Source organism: Mauremys mutica, chromosome 9 (assembly GCF_020497125.1).
Source record: "Mauremys mutica isolate MM-2020 ecotype Southern chromosome 9, ASM2049712v1, whole genome shotgun sequence".
NCBI lineage: Eukaryota > Metazoa > Chordata > Testudines > Geoemydidae > Mauremys > Mauremys mutica.
In genome coordinates, this window is record NC_059080.1 from 67,967,558 (window position 1) to 67,985,768 (window position 18,211).

Sequence of the window (18,211 nt, forward strand, 5' to 3'; positions counted from 1 at the left end):
AAAACAAAGCACTGACACAATGAATGGTCATGCATGGGAGCTCAGGTTTCTGGAATTGACTTTGGAATTCTGCTACTGGGAGTAGGGCAAATCAAACTACCAGGAAGGTAGCAATTCCTGACACCTTGAACAGAGCCGAGAGCTGACAGAATTCTCTCTTCCTTGTTTTACCAGATGTATAAATCAGATCAGGCATAGGCTTCTGTAAAACTCAATGCAGTTCTTGCAGCCACAGAAAGCAGCAGGAAAACACACACACACCAAAAAATAAAACGAGATCCTGTGATAAATTTGTTAGTAAAATTGTTTAAATACAAAACAAACCCTCCTAAACAGTTGCCTCAAGGGAAAAAGTGAGTTAGTTCTTTTTTCGTTGTATAAAGGCTTGGAAACTTTGGGGGTTAAAAGTTTTTGTTCTACTTTAGAAATATCTGGAATGATGTCTGGCTTTCTCCATTTTGCTGGAGGTCTGACCCAGAGATGTAGATACTGGATCTTTAATCTGAAGGGGAGGGATTTGAAGAGGTTCCTCCCCACCCCGCAACTGTTCATTTACTGCACTGAGTCAAAATGACATTATCAAAACAAAAGATACCAATATAGCACTATAAGAAGTCTGAATCTAAATAAAAGTCACTTCCCCTCTCAATTAACCAAATTTCACTTGCTTCATATCTATGCTAAGCCTAACTAGATCCCCAGTTGTCCACGTGGGATCATTTCCATTCTGCTTATTTTTTAACAAAACATAAAAAGCACTAGCTATCCCCCTAATCCTGCAGAGAAATCCACGCGTGGGCACCTGAGCTCATGCAGAGCCCCTCTGAAGTCACTGTGAAGGCATCTGCCCATGGGCAGTTCATTGTATGATTGGAGCTTCCAAGAGCAAAGGACCAAAAAAGCAACATTAAAGTTATTTAACTAAAAGGAATCAAAAACTTTCCAGATCTGATAAATCAAAAAAGTTACGCCAAGGATGATTTCAATTGCCCATTAGTTTATAGTGGGTGACAGCTGTGGGGGGGAAACTTCAAGCTAAGCAATGATTGCAGGAAAAAGCAAGTTCTATGGGCTTTTGACCTAGATTACATGCCTTGATTGTAGCTATACTTACTACCGGATCAGGCATAATATATTTCAAATTGGTTCTAAGCTACAGCAGTGACCTCAAACGCATTTCAAACCTTCCCCCTTCAAACCTGGGATATCAGACTACTTTAGCAGTCCTACATTTTTAGCTTTGACAGAAATGGAATGTTTACAGGGAAAAGGCTAGTGGGATTGCAGGAAATGAGGACTGTGCCACTCTTACCAATCCCTCATGGGTATAGAAATCTTTTTCCCCCAGTCATCTCTAGAATACTTACTGGATAGATGCAGGTTTTTCCATTATGATAAGTTACTTCTGCTGCTTCAACGCTAAGGGGGGAAAAAGTCAAATTGTGTAAAATGTGGGATTTGATCAACAAGTCTGATCTCATTGACAGTAAAGGATTGTACTACTCACGTGAATTGCTTCTCACAATATTCACTAAACATCGTGACTAAGATATCGAGGACAATTTTTGCCTACAAAGATAAAGAAATACAACCACATTAAAATTTATGGGTTCTGCTATTTATTTTAAATTATGCAAAATATCGTATTTTCTTTGTCATGCTTCGGATATTTAACTTTGAATAGAGTGAACACTGCTCTGTTTATTCCTTTAACAAAAAAAATGGAAATCTAGAATGCAAAATACAACTTTATATCTCACGGGTCACATTCAATTAAAATAAAAAAAACCAAAAACAACGTTTGGTTTCTGTAACAAAGAAGTCCCTTCAAAGACATGAAAAATGGAAGGCTTTGGATGGCACTTAAGTAGACCGAGATTTTAACTCAATTCAGCTCCCAAAGACATGAGAGCCATTATTACAATATGGGTCTGGATCTTGCAAAAACTAACTCTAATGAGCAGTCCCACTGAAGTGAAAGCAAGTAAGAGTTTATAAGCTCTAGGACTGTGCATTAAAAAAACATTATCAGATCAACCTAAACTGTAAAATCTGTTTTTGAGGAGGATATTTCGAGAAGTTAGTGTAACAAATGAATCACAAGATTCAAATCAGTTTCTGTGAGACATCAAAAAACCTATTTAGCCTAAGGCAGACATTTTCTTTACACATACTGAACAACATCCATTTTAATGTTCATAAGTTGTAAAGAAGTAAAAAAAGCACAATAAAGGTGTTTATTGTTGGGATTCCCTCCAAAACCTCTTTCCGCTCGACTTCCCAAGAACTCAGTTCAACTCCAGACTTTGTCACTCAGGTAATTTTATTTGCTAGACTGAGTTGATCAGACTCAAATGCAGGGGGTGATGGATGCAGGATACATCACAGCTCCAAAGTTACACAGAAACCCTCTCCCTTTATATACATTACACATCTCATTGTATTTATTATACATTGCATCACATGTTTTTGTCTTGGCTAATTTGCAGCATGCACTGTCCACGCACTGTCCACGATTCGACTTCCTCTTTACCTCATCTTCACATTTCTAACTTATTTTGTCCTTTTTATCTAGTTCATAGTAAATAGTTCCATGGGTCTTCTCCCTCTTCTTAGTTGGCTCAGACATTCTGTCTTCTTAGCCTGCTGACCTATGAACTCATCTTATTTAGCACAAAACACACTGTTTTCAACCTGATGATTCATTAGCTTCCCTAATTCTCTCTCTCAATGTGTTAATTACATTTATCAGCCCTGAGAATGCCCTCCCAACACACAAAAATCTATTTTAACCCTTGCGGTATATGGATTAATTTTAAAAGTGTTTTTGCTTTTACAAGCAAAGTTAGACTCTGCCAAAATTCTCAAAGGAGCAAATGCAAGTCCAAGCAACTTTTGTGGATGCACAATTACCTAAATTGGTGGGGAAAGGCTGCCTTTGGGTTGACACAATGAGAATTGTATCCCTACGAAGAAGTGTACTCATGCTTGGAAACTCGATCTTTAATTTCATATGACTCTCTCTTTCTTTAAACAAATTAGAATAGAATTATCAAGAAGAAAGGTATCCCCAAGAAGTTTTAAGGTCAAGGGGAAAATGATTCTTTGTAAAGAGAACTCTGCTAATATATAATAATCTCAAGGTATTTTTCACTTTTCAGAGCTGTTCAAGCACAGAACAACTATCAACAAGAAAGAGTATTGAATCTGAATAACTCTCAAACTGAACACTCAGTATCCATGCAGGAACAAATATGCCTAGCCCTGAACAAATGGAACAAGAAACATTTTTTAAAATGTAAGTTATTCCCAGAGCAGTCATAAAAATGAAGCATGAGGAGAAGCTGGTTAATACACTCCCCAAATGGCCCCTCAACTTTTTCTGCTCCAAAATGTGTAATATATACCCATCTACTATATTTGTTTGCATGATGGTCCTGTTACCCCAGAATAAAACAGCTACATGTACACCATATATGACAGCATATCAAAGACAGTAAAGCTTCATTTACCTTTGTAATATCAGTGGCTGTGCATTCAACAAACACATTTCTGGTATTTAGGCTTATTTTTGTATGGTCTCCTACAATAAAAAGATACAAACACACATTAAAAGATGTTAGCATAGTTCTTAGAACAACACATATTGATTCACCTTATTCATAATCTAGTGACACTGCTGTTGTCTTCCACTGGCCAGAAAGTCACTTTTCCTGCTGCACCAACAGCTCTTAAATAGAAGATTTGAGTCTTCTCTCATAAATCAAGAGGCAAGCGTGAAGGCATAATAGCAGTGATACACAGTCTTGTGTGGAAAACTGAGGTTCAAAGTGAACTTGGGATACCCATTTCTGGGAGGTTGCATGGGTCTGTGGAAGCTATGAAGGCAATATCAGCCTCCAGTCAGGGAAGGCAAAATAGCAAAACAATGCCCACCTCGTGGGCATAACTAGCATTGTACTCTCAGAGGATGTGATTTGCTCTCCTTGCTCTAGCACGTGCCAACATCATGACTGTGGCTTATTAGGCTGCGGGTTAGGAAAGCACCCCTGAATCTGAGACTGAACGTTTTTAAACACCACTCAGATTGACAAACAGCCTAAGAGTAGGTCTACACTTGTGGAGATGTGTAGAATACAGAAATTGCACACCCAGCTAACATGGGTATAAAGAGCAGTGTAGACAGTAAGGCATTGCTTGGATGAGCCGAGCAGAGACAAGCTTGAACCCTAGCGTATAGACCCTTCATGGCTGTCTACACACCACGCAGTGCTTCCCACATGTACATGGCTATTTTTAGCAGTGTACAGTCCCCCTGCTGGAGCCTTTCCTTGCTGCAGTGAAAAACTTCGGCAGCAGAGAAAGAATCTAGCAGTGAGGAGGCAGCGGTAGAAGGCTCCAGCAGTGCCCTGCTGCCACAGCCTTTCCTCATTGCCCCCATCCTGCTGGAGCCTTCCACTGCCACGTGTAGCTACACAGCTTGTCTTTCACTGGGGTTTGTAGCTTCACGTACCCAACATACCGCCACAAGGTAGGCAAGGTCTAAGTCACTGCTCTGAAGAACTGAGGGCTTTTTCTCGACATGCCCTAGGTAAAGCCTAATGGGAAGCACATTGGGATACACAGGGTCTTCCCTGCTTTAAAATAAGAGAGAGAAAACAAACAGCCCATATCTAAACCAAAGACATTGGTCAATATTTACTTATCAGTCTAGTGGTCAGACACTTACTTGTGAAAATTCAATAACTTTACCCACCTTTGCCCCTCCCCCAAAACTGCCTAATGGATGGAGAGACAGGACAGCCCGCTGGTTAGAACACTAGCCTGGGACTTGGAAGACCTGGGTTCAATTCTTTGTTCTGTTATAGACTTCCTGTGTGACCTTGGTCAAGTCTGTGTCTAAGTTCCCCTTCGGGGGAGGGAGGGGAGAATAGCACTAACCTACCTCACAGGGTGGTGAGAGGAGAAATATGTAAAAATGTTGTGAGTGCTCAGATCCCATGGTAATGAGAGCTGTATAAAATGGATAGCAGAACAACACTGACAAGACAGGCTTCAAGAAGAAAGAACTGGTTACTGGAGTTTTAAGGGGGGGTTGTTGTTTTTTGACCAGTTCACTGTTCGAAGGATTCCAACTTGCAGCACAAAAGCTAAAAAAGACCAAGTAAAATGTTGGAGCTCTCTCAGACTGATATAAAGGATTTGAAGCTTCCACAATGCAGAGAGCAACATGGCCAAAGCACACAATTTCTCCCCAGAAAGGCTATGAATTTTATTTGTGGATACAACAGGAACAGCACCAAAACTCCAGAAAAACTGATGTCCCATGGTTAGTTGTATATCGTGTGTGTGGCCCCATTCCTCACAATAAGGTCATGTTAAGAACTGAGGAGGATCGAGGAGTTACACACCAGTGTATCTTGTGATCCCTTTACCAAATTGCCTCCGTCATGCCCTCTGCACACTGAATACACTCAATTGTTCTAGGATCAGTTCAAGGCAAATATAACATCACGTTGCAATCAGACCTGGATGGGAAACAGTTTTTCCCATCCCACAAGAAGTTTTGATATTTCAAAAATGTTCCCATTCCATATCAGGACAAACTGAAACCTTTTGAATTTTTTGTGATAAACCAGAGAGAAATCCACTCTACAACAGCTAGTTGCTAGGGCACTCACCTGAGGTAATAGGGCAGAAATTTGAACCTGCCTCTCCCACATCCCAGGTGAGTACCCTAACCACCAACCTACTGGTATTCTGCTTTCTCTGCCCCTTAGCTCCAGTCCCACCCATTCATCCTTGGTCTGAGAAACCTCTCCTTACAGAAGTTTTGTTGAAACTGGTATGTACTTGCAAAAAAGTTCTGTTTCAACATTTTCCAATGAAAAAATGTTTAGTTGGAAAATTCCTGCCCAGCTCTAGTCAATGTTCCCACAATAATCTAAAATGAGCATTCATATGTTTACGTTTCAAGAACTATAAGATGCATCAACTTTAACCTTGAAACATCATCCCTTAAAACACATCAAGATATGTGAAATTTAATTCAGCCTTTTGAATTATTAAAACGCAAGCAGCTGGAATGTTTAGAGCTAGAATAATCTGAAGCTGCAATGAGCCTAATCAAGAACATTTCCAAAAGGATCAGAGACTGTGGCTCAAATCACATTCAAATTTGGAACAGCTGTTAAACATCAGAGATAGATAAAAGTACACAGCCTTTTAAGATTCAGGTCAGCTGTTTAAGATTTGTAGGGATGACTAGAGAAACACATCCAAAGTGAGAATGTCATTGGCCATCAGATCAGTCACTGTAGAGTGTGTCAGACCCTGATTACATAAGAGTTACTGACTCTTGGTCTAAACTCTTATTATGGGCATAATGAAACTACATATCTGTTTTTGTCTAAGGAAATATTCTTGCCAGTATCATTGATCTACTTCACCAGTCACCAGAAATGCCTTCCCCAAATCATCCATGAGTCCCTCTCATATTCAGAGGAAACACTGTTAGAAACCATGCCAACAAAAATTCCAGCCCCAATATTTATTTATTTAATCAAAGCCTTCTGAATTCATTTTTTGTATACCAAATGCTCTCACAGTAATTGATTCATGGTGCTGATAATCACACTGGATTCACGCTCAGGCAAATGGATCAGCATCCCCTATTACCTACAACACAATGAGAGATACAAATTCTCCAGTTATAGATTCACCTTGAACTAAACTCTTCAGCCAAATGACCAATGAGTAATAAGCCTGTACCTGTTATGCCTATCTCATAGTTGCTCATGAAAGTCCCACCAAAGAAGTCCATCATTTAGTTTCCAGTGGCAAGGGTACCAGAAACATACATGGCATTTATAGTGAAGAATAAATGAAAAAATCGTGACACCATTTTAAGAAAAATGAAACAACCCATGTATACTCAAAAGTTTGTTGGCTACACCATCAGAAAAATAATAGTGACAAAATAATAATATGTAATCCTACCATTGATGATTGGTGGCATTGAAAGAACGACACCGTTGCTATCGTAGATAACTGGATAAAGTGGTTTGTTTTCAATTATGTGTAGATAATGCTTAAGTTGGCTGTCAGTCTGGAGAAATAAAGCACAAGCTGAATTTCACATTATCTTAATCATGAACCATCACCATATGACATAATCCCTCAACTGTGGCATTAACAGGAATTTTGCCTGAGTAAAGGATTAGGCTCACAGATATTACTTCACTACAGAAAGTTGTTTAAAAAAGCAAGGAAGCCAAGAAACAAATTTTCTATTTTCTCATTTAAACACTAATTTCAAAATATTACTACTTAATCTATGAGTAGGAGGATCACAGATACACTATCTTACTCAAGCCAAATACTGTGATTCTTTATCGTAAAGGAACTTCCATTTCTTGTCCTAAGCACAGAGCACTAAGCATGCTAAAGTAACTGTGTCCCAGCTTTACAGCAATTGGTCTTAAAGGTGGCAAAAGTTAGCCTGCAGAATAAAGAAAAGAAAATATTCTAGTCTCTTAGTACTTATGGATTTACACTGAAATGCTCTCCAGCATCTGATCCAAATGATTTCATGTTAAAAGAGCCATGATGGGGGGGGCGGCCTGTCAGGGAGAGGAGATGTTTTATTTTGAATATAAACATCTGTTGCCAGAACATGAAACATATTCTACTAGACAATGCAGTTTTCTTCTGTGTATTCCTTCTAGCCTCTCTAGTCCTCCTTGCTTGTTCTCTCCTTCAGTGTCCTGTCACATCAGTTTAGATAGAGCATACTGGGGCTCTCTTTACTTGCTATGAAAAGCTTGTGTGTCCCATGGTGCTTTATAGAAATGACAACACTTTGAACACTTCCATATTAGAAAAGTTACTATTTAAAAACAGACTTGATATGACTTCTTCCCACTAATCATCGACCCATACATGGGGATCTTTTAATTGTGGAGAGGAGCCAAGAATGGCATCTTGTTAAGCTTGAGCACGTTAAACAGCCACCCTCTCCGGCTACATCCAGGCGAATATTTCAACATCTTCCACAAATACATGATCAAATTAAAAAAAAAATGCATTTGCTTCAGCTGTGTGTTCACCCTTCATGTGTTCAGTTTTCTGTCAGTAAGCTCATTCCTAGAATATTCATGGGACATTCCAGAAACATGAGCATTAAGGCAAGATGTTCATGGAAAGCAGTCTTTGTGTTGATAAATGTGACTATTTGCATCAGAAGCCTGATTCCAAGAATTATGTTTATCCAAAAAAAAAAAACAACAACCCCCCCAACACCATGCAACTTACATGGGTAATAAAAACTGAATAGCACAGCACAATTTTGAATATCAAATACAACCAAATGCTCACTCCATTAGACTCAATTGCAAAACTCCCATTGACTTCAATGGGGCCGGATTTCACCCCAAGAGCTAGTTGCAGAAATTAGGTGAGCAATGTCAACTAAATATGAGAAAAAGTTGCTCAATTCAAAACAACTGTAAGGAGTCAAATGGAGAATGATTGAAATAATTTAAGTATCAGAGGGGTAGCCGTGTTAGTCTGGATCTATAAAAAGCAGCAAAGAGCCCTGTTGCACCTTATAGACTAACAGAAGTATTGGAGCATAAGCTTTCGTGGGTGAATACCCACTTCGTCACCCACGAAAGCTTATGCTCCAATATTTCTGTTAGTCTATAAGGTGCCACAGGACTCTTTGTTGCTTTTTACAGATCCAGACTAACACGGCTACCCCTCTGATACTTGAAATAATTTAGCCTAAAACAACAGTAAAAAGATGTACTGTTCTCAGGTTTTGTTTTGTTTTTTAAAAAGGTAAAATCCAGATATGTTCTATTAGTGATAAGAACTCATCACACTGAATTGAAAAAAAATCCTCGTATTTTTATTACAATTTCTATCGCAACAACATTTAAAACCAGTTTCACCAGCATATGAGGCTGATACTTTGTTCACTAGAATATATTTTGGTGAGCACACATAGGAATTTTAAGGTCTTTTTGTGACAACTGGTGGAACTCTATTTTGTTCCATGAAAAACAAATGGAGCATATTAAGGCGGAATTTTAAAAAAGGCAGCTGAATACACCAGTTATAATCCTTCAAATCAAATATTTGTCATATTTCATACAACTATCTCCAGGACTGAGATAACTGGGTATGGAGCCTTTTAGCTAGTACACCATTTCACATTTAGCTCTGTGTACATTAAATTGTGATCTCACATCAGCAGTAAACAAAAGTTACCTTTTCATATGTCTGTTTAGTGCTCTGCATAAAGTGAACTTGTGGTCTAGTTCCAGTTCCTAGTGGGGAGGTGGCCACAATATAAAATTACCACCACTATTGGCAATATCTGCAGAGGTGCCAATCCCAAGTCTTGCAATCCCTCTAGAAATTGAGATTTCAGCACTGCATGTGAAGAGTTTGGAAAGGACACCTACCCTATATAGATCCATAATTTCAGAAGCCGTATACTCCTTGGACTGATTCAGGGGCTTGAATCTAATTTCTGAAGGAGGTCTAGCTGTATAAGTAAATGGACCAGAGATTGTGTCCAGGTCATGGGTGCCAATCGCTACTAACGCTCTTTTCCTACAAAGGAAACAAGGCAAAACAGCAATGACTTTTCTATAGGTATTTGGAGTTCATTTGAGATAATGTCCTCTGAGGCAGTACTGTCTCAAACATGCACATAGCTAATTGTTGAAGAAGAATAGCAATTTTTACAAGTGTGGAAGCACGTAGAAGTAGTAGCATTCTGACTGCAGTACGCATGGTACACTGGCTTTGTAACAACACACACAACAGTCAAATGTAAATCTAATGAGATTGTGGCAGAGAGTTTACCCAAGAGGCTTCTTCCATTACTTATCTAGCAGACGTCACCCACTTATGGCAAAATGCATTGAGAATTGCCAGTATCAAGCAAGCCAAATGAAGAATGTCAGAGAGCACTGCTGAAAAATATTTGTCTAAGCATGAGTGTAAACATAACATCTCTTTGAAAAAGTGAACAGCAGTCCACATCAAGAATAAAATTAAATATTTCACAGTAAAAAATATTAAGCCTACCTAAATGGTGATGTACCATATGCTTTATTCTCACTGGATTTAAAAACTAACCTGCAGATGTTCTGATGTAATTTTTCTTGTAGGTCAATGAAACTATCATAGCGATCCTTGGAAAAAGTTATGTTACGAAGGACTGCAGCTACCACATGAGGACGAACTTGGGCAGTCTACAATTTATAAGAGTGGTACAGTTACAAATTATAAAAATTTAATATATGCAGAATTTATAAAATTAAATTCTCACATTGAAAACAATGTGCGTCTTGAACTTTTTGAAGTGATAACCACTTGCTTACAAAAATGTATACTACAATGGAAAATGCACAGAGTACCGATATCCCCAAAGAAAATAGTTTACTTTTAGTTTGGTAAAGGAAAGAGGATTTTCTCTATAGAGAATACGGTTTCAGAAAACCATCAGAGATGCACAGGTATGAATTTTCCTGAAATAACATGGTTATCCTTTACAAAGTAATTTGTACAGTATTCCCATATCAGCTACAATGCAGACCACTATTTACAATGTACATCACAGGATGGAGAAAACATTTAAACTTCTATTGCATAGGAAATAAGTTGTAGCCTTAGTCTGACTAAAATTTAAACCAAACTCAGTTATTACAGAGTATGTTTGATGGTGATGAAGCTTTCAAGATACGGACAAAGGTTCAGCAAATAATTTCACCTCTTCAGTAATAATCAGCCTTTGAACACCACCATTCGCTGGCATAATCCTTTTGTATCTAGGGGCCTTTATCCTAAAACAAAAATAGAAATAAAAAGGGTTTACAACTGAGGGTGAAACATTCTTCCAAAAAGAGCACAAGGAGGAAACATTAGAAAAGTGTCAATGCGCTTTATGGTGAAAATGTTATCAATTTTTATTAGCATTTAAAATTCTGTAAAAACTGTTAACATATACACCTCTACCTCAATATAATGCTGTCCTTGGGAGCCAAAAAAATCTTACCACGCTATAGGTGAAACCGTGTTATATTGAACTTGCTTTGATCCACCGGAGCGCGCAGCCCTGCCCCCCCAGAGCACTGCTTTACCGTGTTATATCCAAATTCGTGTTATATCAGGTGGCGTTATATCAAGGTAGCGGTGTATGTAAAGTTTCCTACTAACTTACTTAAGTATAGTGTACTATGAAATATATATGCTCAAAAAGACAACTTCACTGCAGTCAAAGATTCCTCAAAAAAACTTAGACTTAAAGAAAACAAGAACACACCTATAGAAAACTGATTCTGTCACAGGGGATTCGATCCTGAGCACCCTCAACTTCCACTATCTTCAAGCAGAGGTGAGGGCACTTAGCACCTTACAGGATCAATCCCAGGTTGTCTAACCAGATCAATCATTAATGTTAATGGTAATTACTTGCACAGAAAATTTCAGAGAAATCGAGAATTGAGAAAAGGGAAAATGTTGATAATATTACATATTATTTCAATAACAATATCAACAATAAATAAACAACAACAACAACAACTAAATAATAATCTTAAAGACCTCAATTAGGAGAAGGAATCATCATTGTCATTCTCAAACTATGCATATCACACAAAGTTGCCTTCTACTCTGTTAAAGAGTACTGCTGTGAGCCTCACTGGACAAGATTTGCTGGAGCGTAGAAAACATTTTGGCAATTACAGTGAAGTTATAGATCAGAGATCCCTCACAGGCCAAGCAAATAGCATTTTTATTAATCAGCTGCTTAACGTTAATGAGCAATGTACGAGTCTAGCCTAATCAAATACTGAAGTACAAAAACCTCAGAGTGCTAGAGTACCTTTCTTTAAAGACCTGAAGCCCTCGGACCAATCCTTCCAGACAAAGAAGATCATATCGGTTAGCAGGAACATCAATTTTATAGAGAATGATATCTGATGCACCCTCTGCCTTTCCATCACCTTGTTCTTTACTTATTATGTCCTTCTCAGACGTCTACAATTAAATGAAAACCAAGTCACTAATAATGGAGTAAATTAACATTGAAAGAGCTTAGAAAATAGCATAATTTTAAATGTAAAAAAATAAATAGTATTCATTAACAAATGTGGTTTAAAGGGCATAATGTGGGTTTATATGTGAAATGGGTGCTTAAAGCATCAGAAACTGTACTAATTGAAGTACCTAATTGTACTACCTCTCAGATTCAGAAGTCTTAATACAATAACCCAAAGGAATATTTGTTTATTATTGGAACTGAATTATTGGAAACAAAGACTAGCCCAGGCACAAGTGGCTAGGCTAGTAGATCCCAGTTCTGTACTGGGCCTAATTATTTCTTCCATTTTGCTGTAAATCAGTATCCCATCAGTAATGTCTGAAGTCTATTCTGAAATAGAGCATACAAAAAAAGAACCTTTGTTAATCTTCAAATCAGATCATTTATATGTACTCAATCACTTCAGACTAAACCAGAAATTAAAAAAACACCAAGACAATATCAGATTCAGTTTGACTCTGCAAAGATGTGGATGCTAGTTCTAGAAAATTCTGATGCAGGATCAAGACCTCAACCACTACTTTTCAGTCACTATATAAAATGCCCAAAACACTACGTTTTTGTGGCAGTTGTACAAGCTTGCATAAAAAAAATAAAGCCAAAGCAGAGTTTATAAAGTATTTGCAACACAGAGCCTGTAACTGGGATACCAACGTTGGAAGTTCCTGGCCATACAGCAGAATAGTAGTGTCGGTGGGTCATATACACTACTTATGATGTTCAGAGAGAAGGCTCTTTTACTGGTGATGGGCAGGTAAACTGCCGAAGACACAGCAGACTGGGTCCCCTCTATCAAACAGAACTGCAATCAATCCCCCACAGCCAAAGGGCTAAAGACAAATGTAAATGTGATAAATGGCAACATATTACTTACAATTTCATCAAGCTCCAGACCAAACTCAAAGCAAAGTTCATCAACTTCTTCATCAGCTAGGAAGAAAGAAAGAAAAAGCTCTCTAGTTAATTCTGGTTTCCAATAAACAGACCTCAGACTTCTGATGACAACTCAGGAAAAAGCCCTGAATAGAATACTAAATGCTATTTGCGCGGGGGGAGGGGGGGGGGGGCGGACAGACATTTAGGATTGAGAATTTTGTCTTTACTTTTGTTTTAGTAACAATTTCTGCTATTCGTATTGTATTTATTGATTTGTGAAATGAATAGCAAAAGATTTAGAACACAATATCTCAGAGTTAGTTTTGAATACAATTGGTTGTACCATTAGCTTTTTTTCAGGTTAGTCTCCACACAGTATAACAGAACAGGAACACATCACATCAGCAGAAGAACAGACAAGCCCATGAGAAGCAGTGCAGTAGCATCAACAATTACCTTCACATTCAGTCAGTTGGGTATAAATTAGGATTCATAACTCACCTTCTGACTTATGGAGAGGTCTAGTCTACCAGAGAAATTGGGGGAATGGAAGGGCTGTGGGAAAAGGCAATTTGGCTAAGCTGTTTTATCTGCCAGGTCTACCTATCTTCCCTAATTTTTAAAAAATGTATTTCTGAATCCATCAACTATTACAATAAAAAAAAGAATCCAGACCTCAGGGTTCAGAAGCCAAGCAATTTAAAAACTGCTTTCCCCAATATGCTGTTTTAAAATTAGTTTGTAATTTTTAAGTGTATACCTGTATTTTATCAGTAAGTGGAACTCAAATAGCAGGTATGTGCACACAGAACCCGAAAAATCCACCAAGCCACGGCATGCAAGAGGCTTTCCCAAGCAAATGCTATGAACGTCTGAAGAACCCAAGCTTTGATTAAAAGCGTTTTTAGCCCTGATGGCTGTGCAAACACACTTCCACCTGGGCATTAAGTGTAAGTTATTGCAGTGACGTCTAGCCCTGCCTACAGCCAACTCCACGCGGCACATACGGCTCCTTACAGACTTCCCCAACGAAATCGACCCAGAGACTTGTCAGTTTCACTGTTGGCCGCTATTAGAGTCAGGACACTCAGACCGGATCGGCAGCACCTTGCTGCTAACTGGGAAAGCGCCGAGCAGGGGCAGAGACCGGCACCGGAGCTGGTACTCGGTGGGGAGCAGCCCCCAGGAACAGGCGGGAGGGCAGCTAAGTCCCCAGGTGACAGTGACCTGAAAGCTGGTGACAGGCCAGAGCAACGGAGACCCCGCCAGGCCCCACCCGACCCGCTCCAGCACCGCGGCCCCCGCCCGCACTCACTGTAGCGCCTGCCCAGCGCCTGGAAGAGCAGCTCCCGCTTCACACTGACCGTCGGCATGTCAGAAGCCTGAGCTACAGTCACATTGCGCATGCGCCTTCCGCGCACGCCCGCTGGAAGGACCCCGACTCCGCCGAACTAACCAGGCGCTGGGGCTGTCCTAAAGCATCGCCTGATCTTCCGAGTCCCCTTCTGCTCCTGTACCAGCGCTGCTGCCCTCCCCATCTCACGCTGCCCCGGTGTCCGGTTCGCACACGCTCTCCCCGTGCGGGACCCGCGGCGTGCGAGCGGCACGAAAGGAAGGATGTGATTGGTGTGATCAGGCAGAGCCAGGACACCTATGGACGCAGGACGATACGTCAGCCGGGTCGGTTCGGCCGAGCCGGCTCCAGATGGTGAACGGGCCGCGCGTAGGGCCCTGGGGGAACGGCTGCTGCTCGCCCGTGCAGGGCCAGGCCCCCTCCCCGGCGATCCCGAGCGCCTCACTCAGCGGCTCCCGCCCGCCCGCGCTCTGGCTCGGGGCCGTGGCTTTGGGTAGCTCGAAACGTGACACTTCCACCCCAAATGGGGGCGCGGGGGACGTTCCCCCGGGCTGGTCAGCGCCCCGGTGCGGGAGGGGGCGCGGGGGACGTTCCCCCGGGCTGGTCAGCGCCCCGGTGCGGGAGGGGGCGCGGGGGACGTTCCCCCGGGCTGGTCAGCGCCCCGGTGCGGGAGGGGGCGCGGGGGACGTTCCCCCGGGCTGGTCAGCGCCCCGGTGCGGGAGGGGGCGCGGGGGACGTTCCCCGGGCTGGTCAGCGCCCCGGTGAGGGAGGGGGCGCGTTATAGGGGCTGGGGCACCGTGGTAGACAAAGCACTGCAGCCCCCCGGGGAATGGCACCGGGCTGCCCTTCCCAGCCCTGATTGTGGGCTCGGCCTTGCAGTCCTTGACTGTGCTGGGCGCTAATGACTTGCGGGGGAGGAGACTAAAAGCTCGTACCGGGTTGTTAAAGTGATGCTCACCCAGTCAGAGTCAGAAGGCGGAGTTTCCAGACGTACGAGCTGTGCCTTGGACAAATATAACCCCCAAATCAGTGTGAAATTTAGCTATGCAACCCACTAACACCTGCTTCCCAGCAGACTACTTCTAATGAAGAGTCTCCCCCACCCCGCAATGAATGTTATAGCTATTATGCTAGCCTGCAACCCTGGGACTTTCTTAGTAATGATAAAAGGGGATTGTTGAGGTAACAGTAAAGTGCAGTTTGCAGCATCTTTAGCTGGACATTTCAAGCGAGAAATAGTGGAAAACAGAAGATGCACTCGAGAAAGTTTCAGAGTAGCAGCCATGTTAGTCTGTATCTGTAAAAAGAACAGGAGTACTTGTGGCACCTTAAAGACTAACAAATTTATTTTAGCATGAGCTTTCGTGAGCTACAGCTCACTTCTTCGGATGCATAGAATGGAACACACAGACAGGAGATATTTATACATACAGAGAACATGAAAAGGTGGAAGTATGCATAACAACAGGAAAAGTCTAATCAATTGAGATGAGCTATCATCAGCAGGAGGAAAAAAAACTTTTTGAAAGTTTGTTTGCTTGAAGCTCTGCAGGTTTTGTGTCATGTTTGCATTTGGAGAGCTAAGTGCTTCTCCATTACCCCTGCACATTCTGTAGTAAATTGAACATAAAATGTTATGTAAGTGATTAGATAGTGTTAATGCCCGTTTTGCACTCTGCACTGGTGTAAATGAGTGCACAAAGAGCAGGGCAACAGAAAATCAAGCCCCAGGAACTGAGAGACTTCTTTCTGGAAGGAGAGGAGTTGAGACCTGACTCTCTTCTGTCACACTAGTATAAATTGAGAGTAACCAATGAAATCAATAGGCTTGATGCTCTTCTAAGTTAAACTGGTGTAAATCAAGAGTAATTGTATTGAAGTCAAAGCTATGCTGATGTGTTACAGGTGTAAATAAGAGCATGAGACCCCTAGTGTTCATGAGTCTTGCAGAGAACCCTTACCAGGGAATAGTCTCCTGGATATTGGAATTTTAATTGCCAGTCGGAGAGTCTTTCCATTGATCTGAATGGCCATTGAAATGAGCATAATAAATCTAAGAAAGGTTAGTGAGACGTGTGAGGACTAGTTACTACAGGTTAGACTATTGCTCAACTCAGGTAATAAAAGTTGTCATTACAATTATGGAAGAAGTGAGTCTAGTTGTCTATCAGATAGTCAGTACTCAGACAAAAATTTCATTTTCATATATTTAATATTAGTGTTTTCTTGTGCATACTGCCCCTTTGTGACACTCTGTACCTCAGGGGAGTGCCCTGTAGCCCCCATATTAATCATTTATATATAATTGAGATATTTTATATAAAGCATGCCACATGAGGTATCAGGGGAAAGGTTATGATTTGCTGAAAGCCATTGTTTTACCTAAATATGTATATCATTGGTGCATCTGAAGTTGTGTGATTGTGGATAGCTTAGTGGTCCTTTTGAGCATTAGCCTGCTAAACCCAGTATTGTGAGCTCAGTCCTTGAGGGGGGCCACTTAGAGATCTGGAGCAAAATCAGTACTTGGTCATGCTAGTGAAGGCAGTGGGCTGGACTCAATGATCTTTTGGGGTCCCTTCCAGCTCTATGAGATAGAATGCTGTGGGGTATTGCCCAGTTATTAGATCCCCAGAGACTACAACAAGGGAGCTAATCAATGCCCGTGCAGGTGTTGAACAACCATCAACAGCCATTGTCCAGCAAAGGAGATACAATTCAATAAAAAGAACAGGAGTACTTGTGGCACCTTAAAGACTAACAAATTTATTTTACCATGAGCTTTCGTGAGCTACAGCTCACTTCTTCGGATGCATTGCACAAGGCCTCACCAGGGGAATTGCTTTATCTTGCCTGGTGACTCAGCAACGCCCACCAGACATACCTGGACTTACGTTCTCCAAACATATGGAACAAGGGTATAAAACAGAACACAGTGGTCCATGCTTGGCCTTTTCTCCCCCCTCTCCCTCGCTCAGAAGAGTGAGGGTGGCCAACAGAGGAGACTGGCCCAAGTTTCAAGGGTGAAACCTGTGTATTATGAAATGTAACATCTAGTGGAGTGAGAAAACTTGATCTAAATACTGCCTAGTGTCTCACAGGTTTAGGATTTAGATTGTGCACTTGTTTTCTTTTGTAACTAATTCTGACTTTTTGCCTGCCACTTATTTCTTAAAATCTATTGTAATCAGTAAACTTGTTTTACTATTTATCTTTACTGGTGAGTTTGCCTGAAGTGTTTGTGACCTGAGCAGATTTATTAAAGGCTGGTGCATGTCCACTTTCCATTGATGAAGTGGCAAACTAATTAATAAATTTGCATTGCTCAAGAAGGTATATTCCTAGAGTACAAGGCTGGGAGCTGGGGGAATGTGGCTGGCACCTTTCTCTGTGTGGTTCATGAGTGGTTCTGAGAGCATTCATGCAATCTAGCTGGGCATGTGGTGCCACATGCGATTGTACTGAGTTGTAACAGCACCTGGAGGGGTTTGCTGTTTGCCTCCAATAAGGCATTGTGAGAGACTACCCAGAATAGTGAGTAAAGGGGGTAGAGCGATCCCACAGTCTCAGGTTGCACTCTGAGGATCCCATCACCCTTGTTTTATTACCTGTTCCTGGTTTGATGCTTTGTTTTTACTTCTCTTCCACTTTTCCTTAAACTTCATTTTAGTGCATATATTAATTAATTAACCTACTGTTTCATCCTATATTTATGTTCTGCTACATTTAGTGTGTATAAGAATATACAAAAATTGAATAAGAAGCCTAACATGTAACCACCCTTTTAAACACTCTTCAATTAAATCAGATAAGTGACTAAAGCATTTCCATTCTGTCACCCTCAACTATTACAAAAACTGTCT

General features: G+C 40.9%; 1 protein-coding gene across 2 annotated transcripts in view; it reads right to left on the reverse strand.

Annotated features, from left to right (window-relative positions):
- FARSB (phenylalanyl-tRNA synthetase subunit beta) overlaps positions 1 to 14,748 on the reverse strand; it is a 51,857-nt gene extending 37,109 nt beyond the window's left edge. Inside the window, exons 1-10 of one of the 2 annotated variants that reach the window (XM_045030474.1) lie at positions 14,451 to 14,748; positions 12,993 to 13,048; positions 11,900 to 12,054; positions 10,787 to 10,859; positions 10,153 to 10,268; positions 9,471 to 9,621; positions 7,000 to 7,108; positions 3,513 to 3,583; positions 1,508 to 1,569; positions 1,368 to 1,419 (exon numbers count right to left, since the gene is read on the reverse strand). In XM_045030474.1, coding sequence (XP_044886409.1) covers positions 1,368 to 1,419; positions 1,508 to 1,569; positions 3,513 to 3,583; positions 7,000 to 7,108; positions 9,471 to 9,621; positions 10,153 to 10,268; positions 10,787 to 10,859; positions 11,900 to 12,054; positions 12,993 to 13,048; positions 14,451 to 14,532 — 927 coding nt within the window. In that variant the 5' untranslated portion in view covers positions 14,533 to 14,748. Of the gene's footprint in view, positions 1 to 1,367; positions 1,420 to 1,507; positions 1,570 to 3,512; positions 3,584 to 6,999; positions 7,109 to 9,470; positions 9,622 to 10,152; positions 10,269 to 10,786; positions 10,860 to 11,899; positions 12,055 to 12,992; positions 13,049 to 14,309 lie in introns of both variants that reach the window. The other variant, XM_045030473.1, reaches the window with a different exon arrangement.
- Positions 14,749 to 18,211: the final 3,463 nt, after the last annotated feature.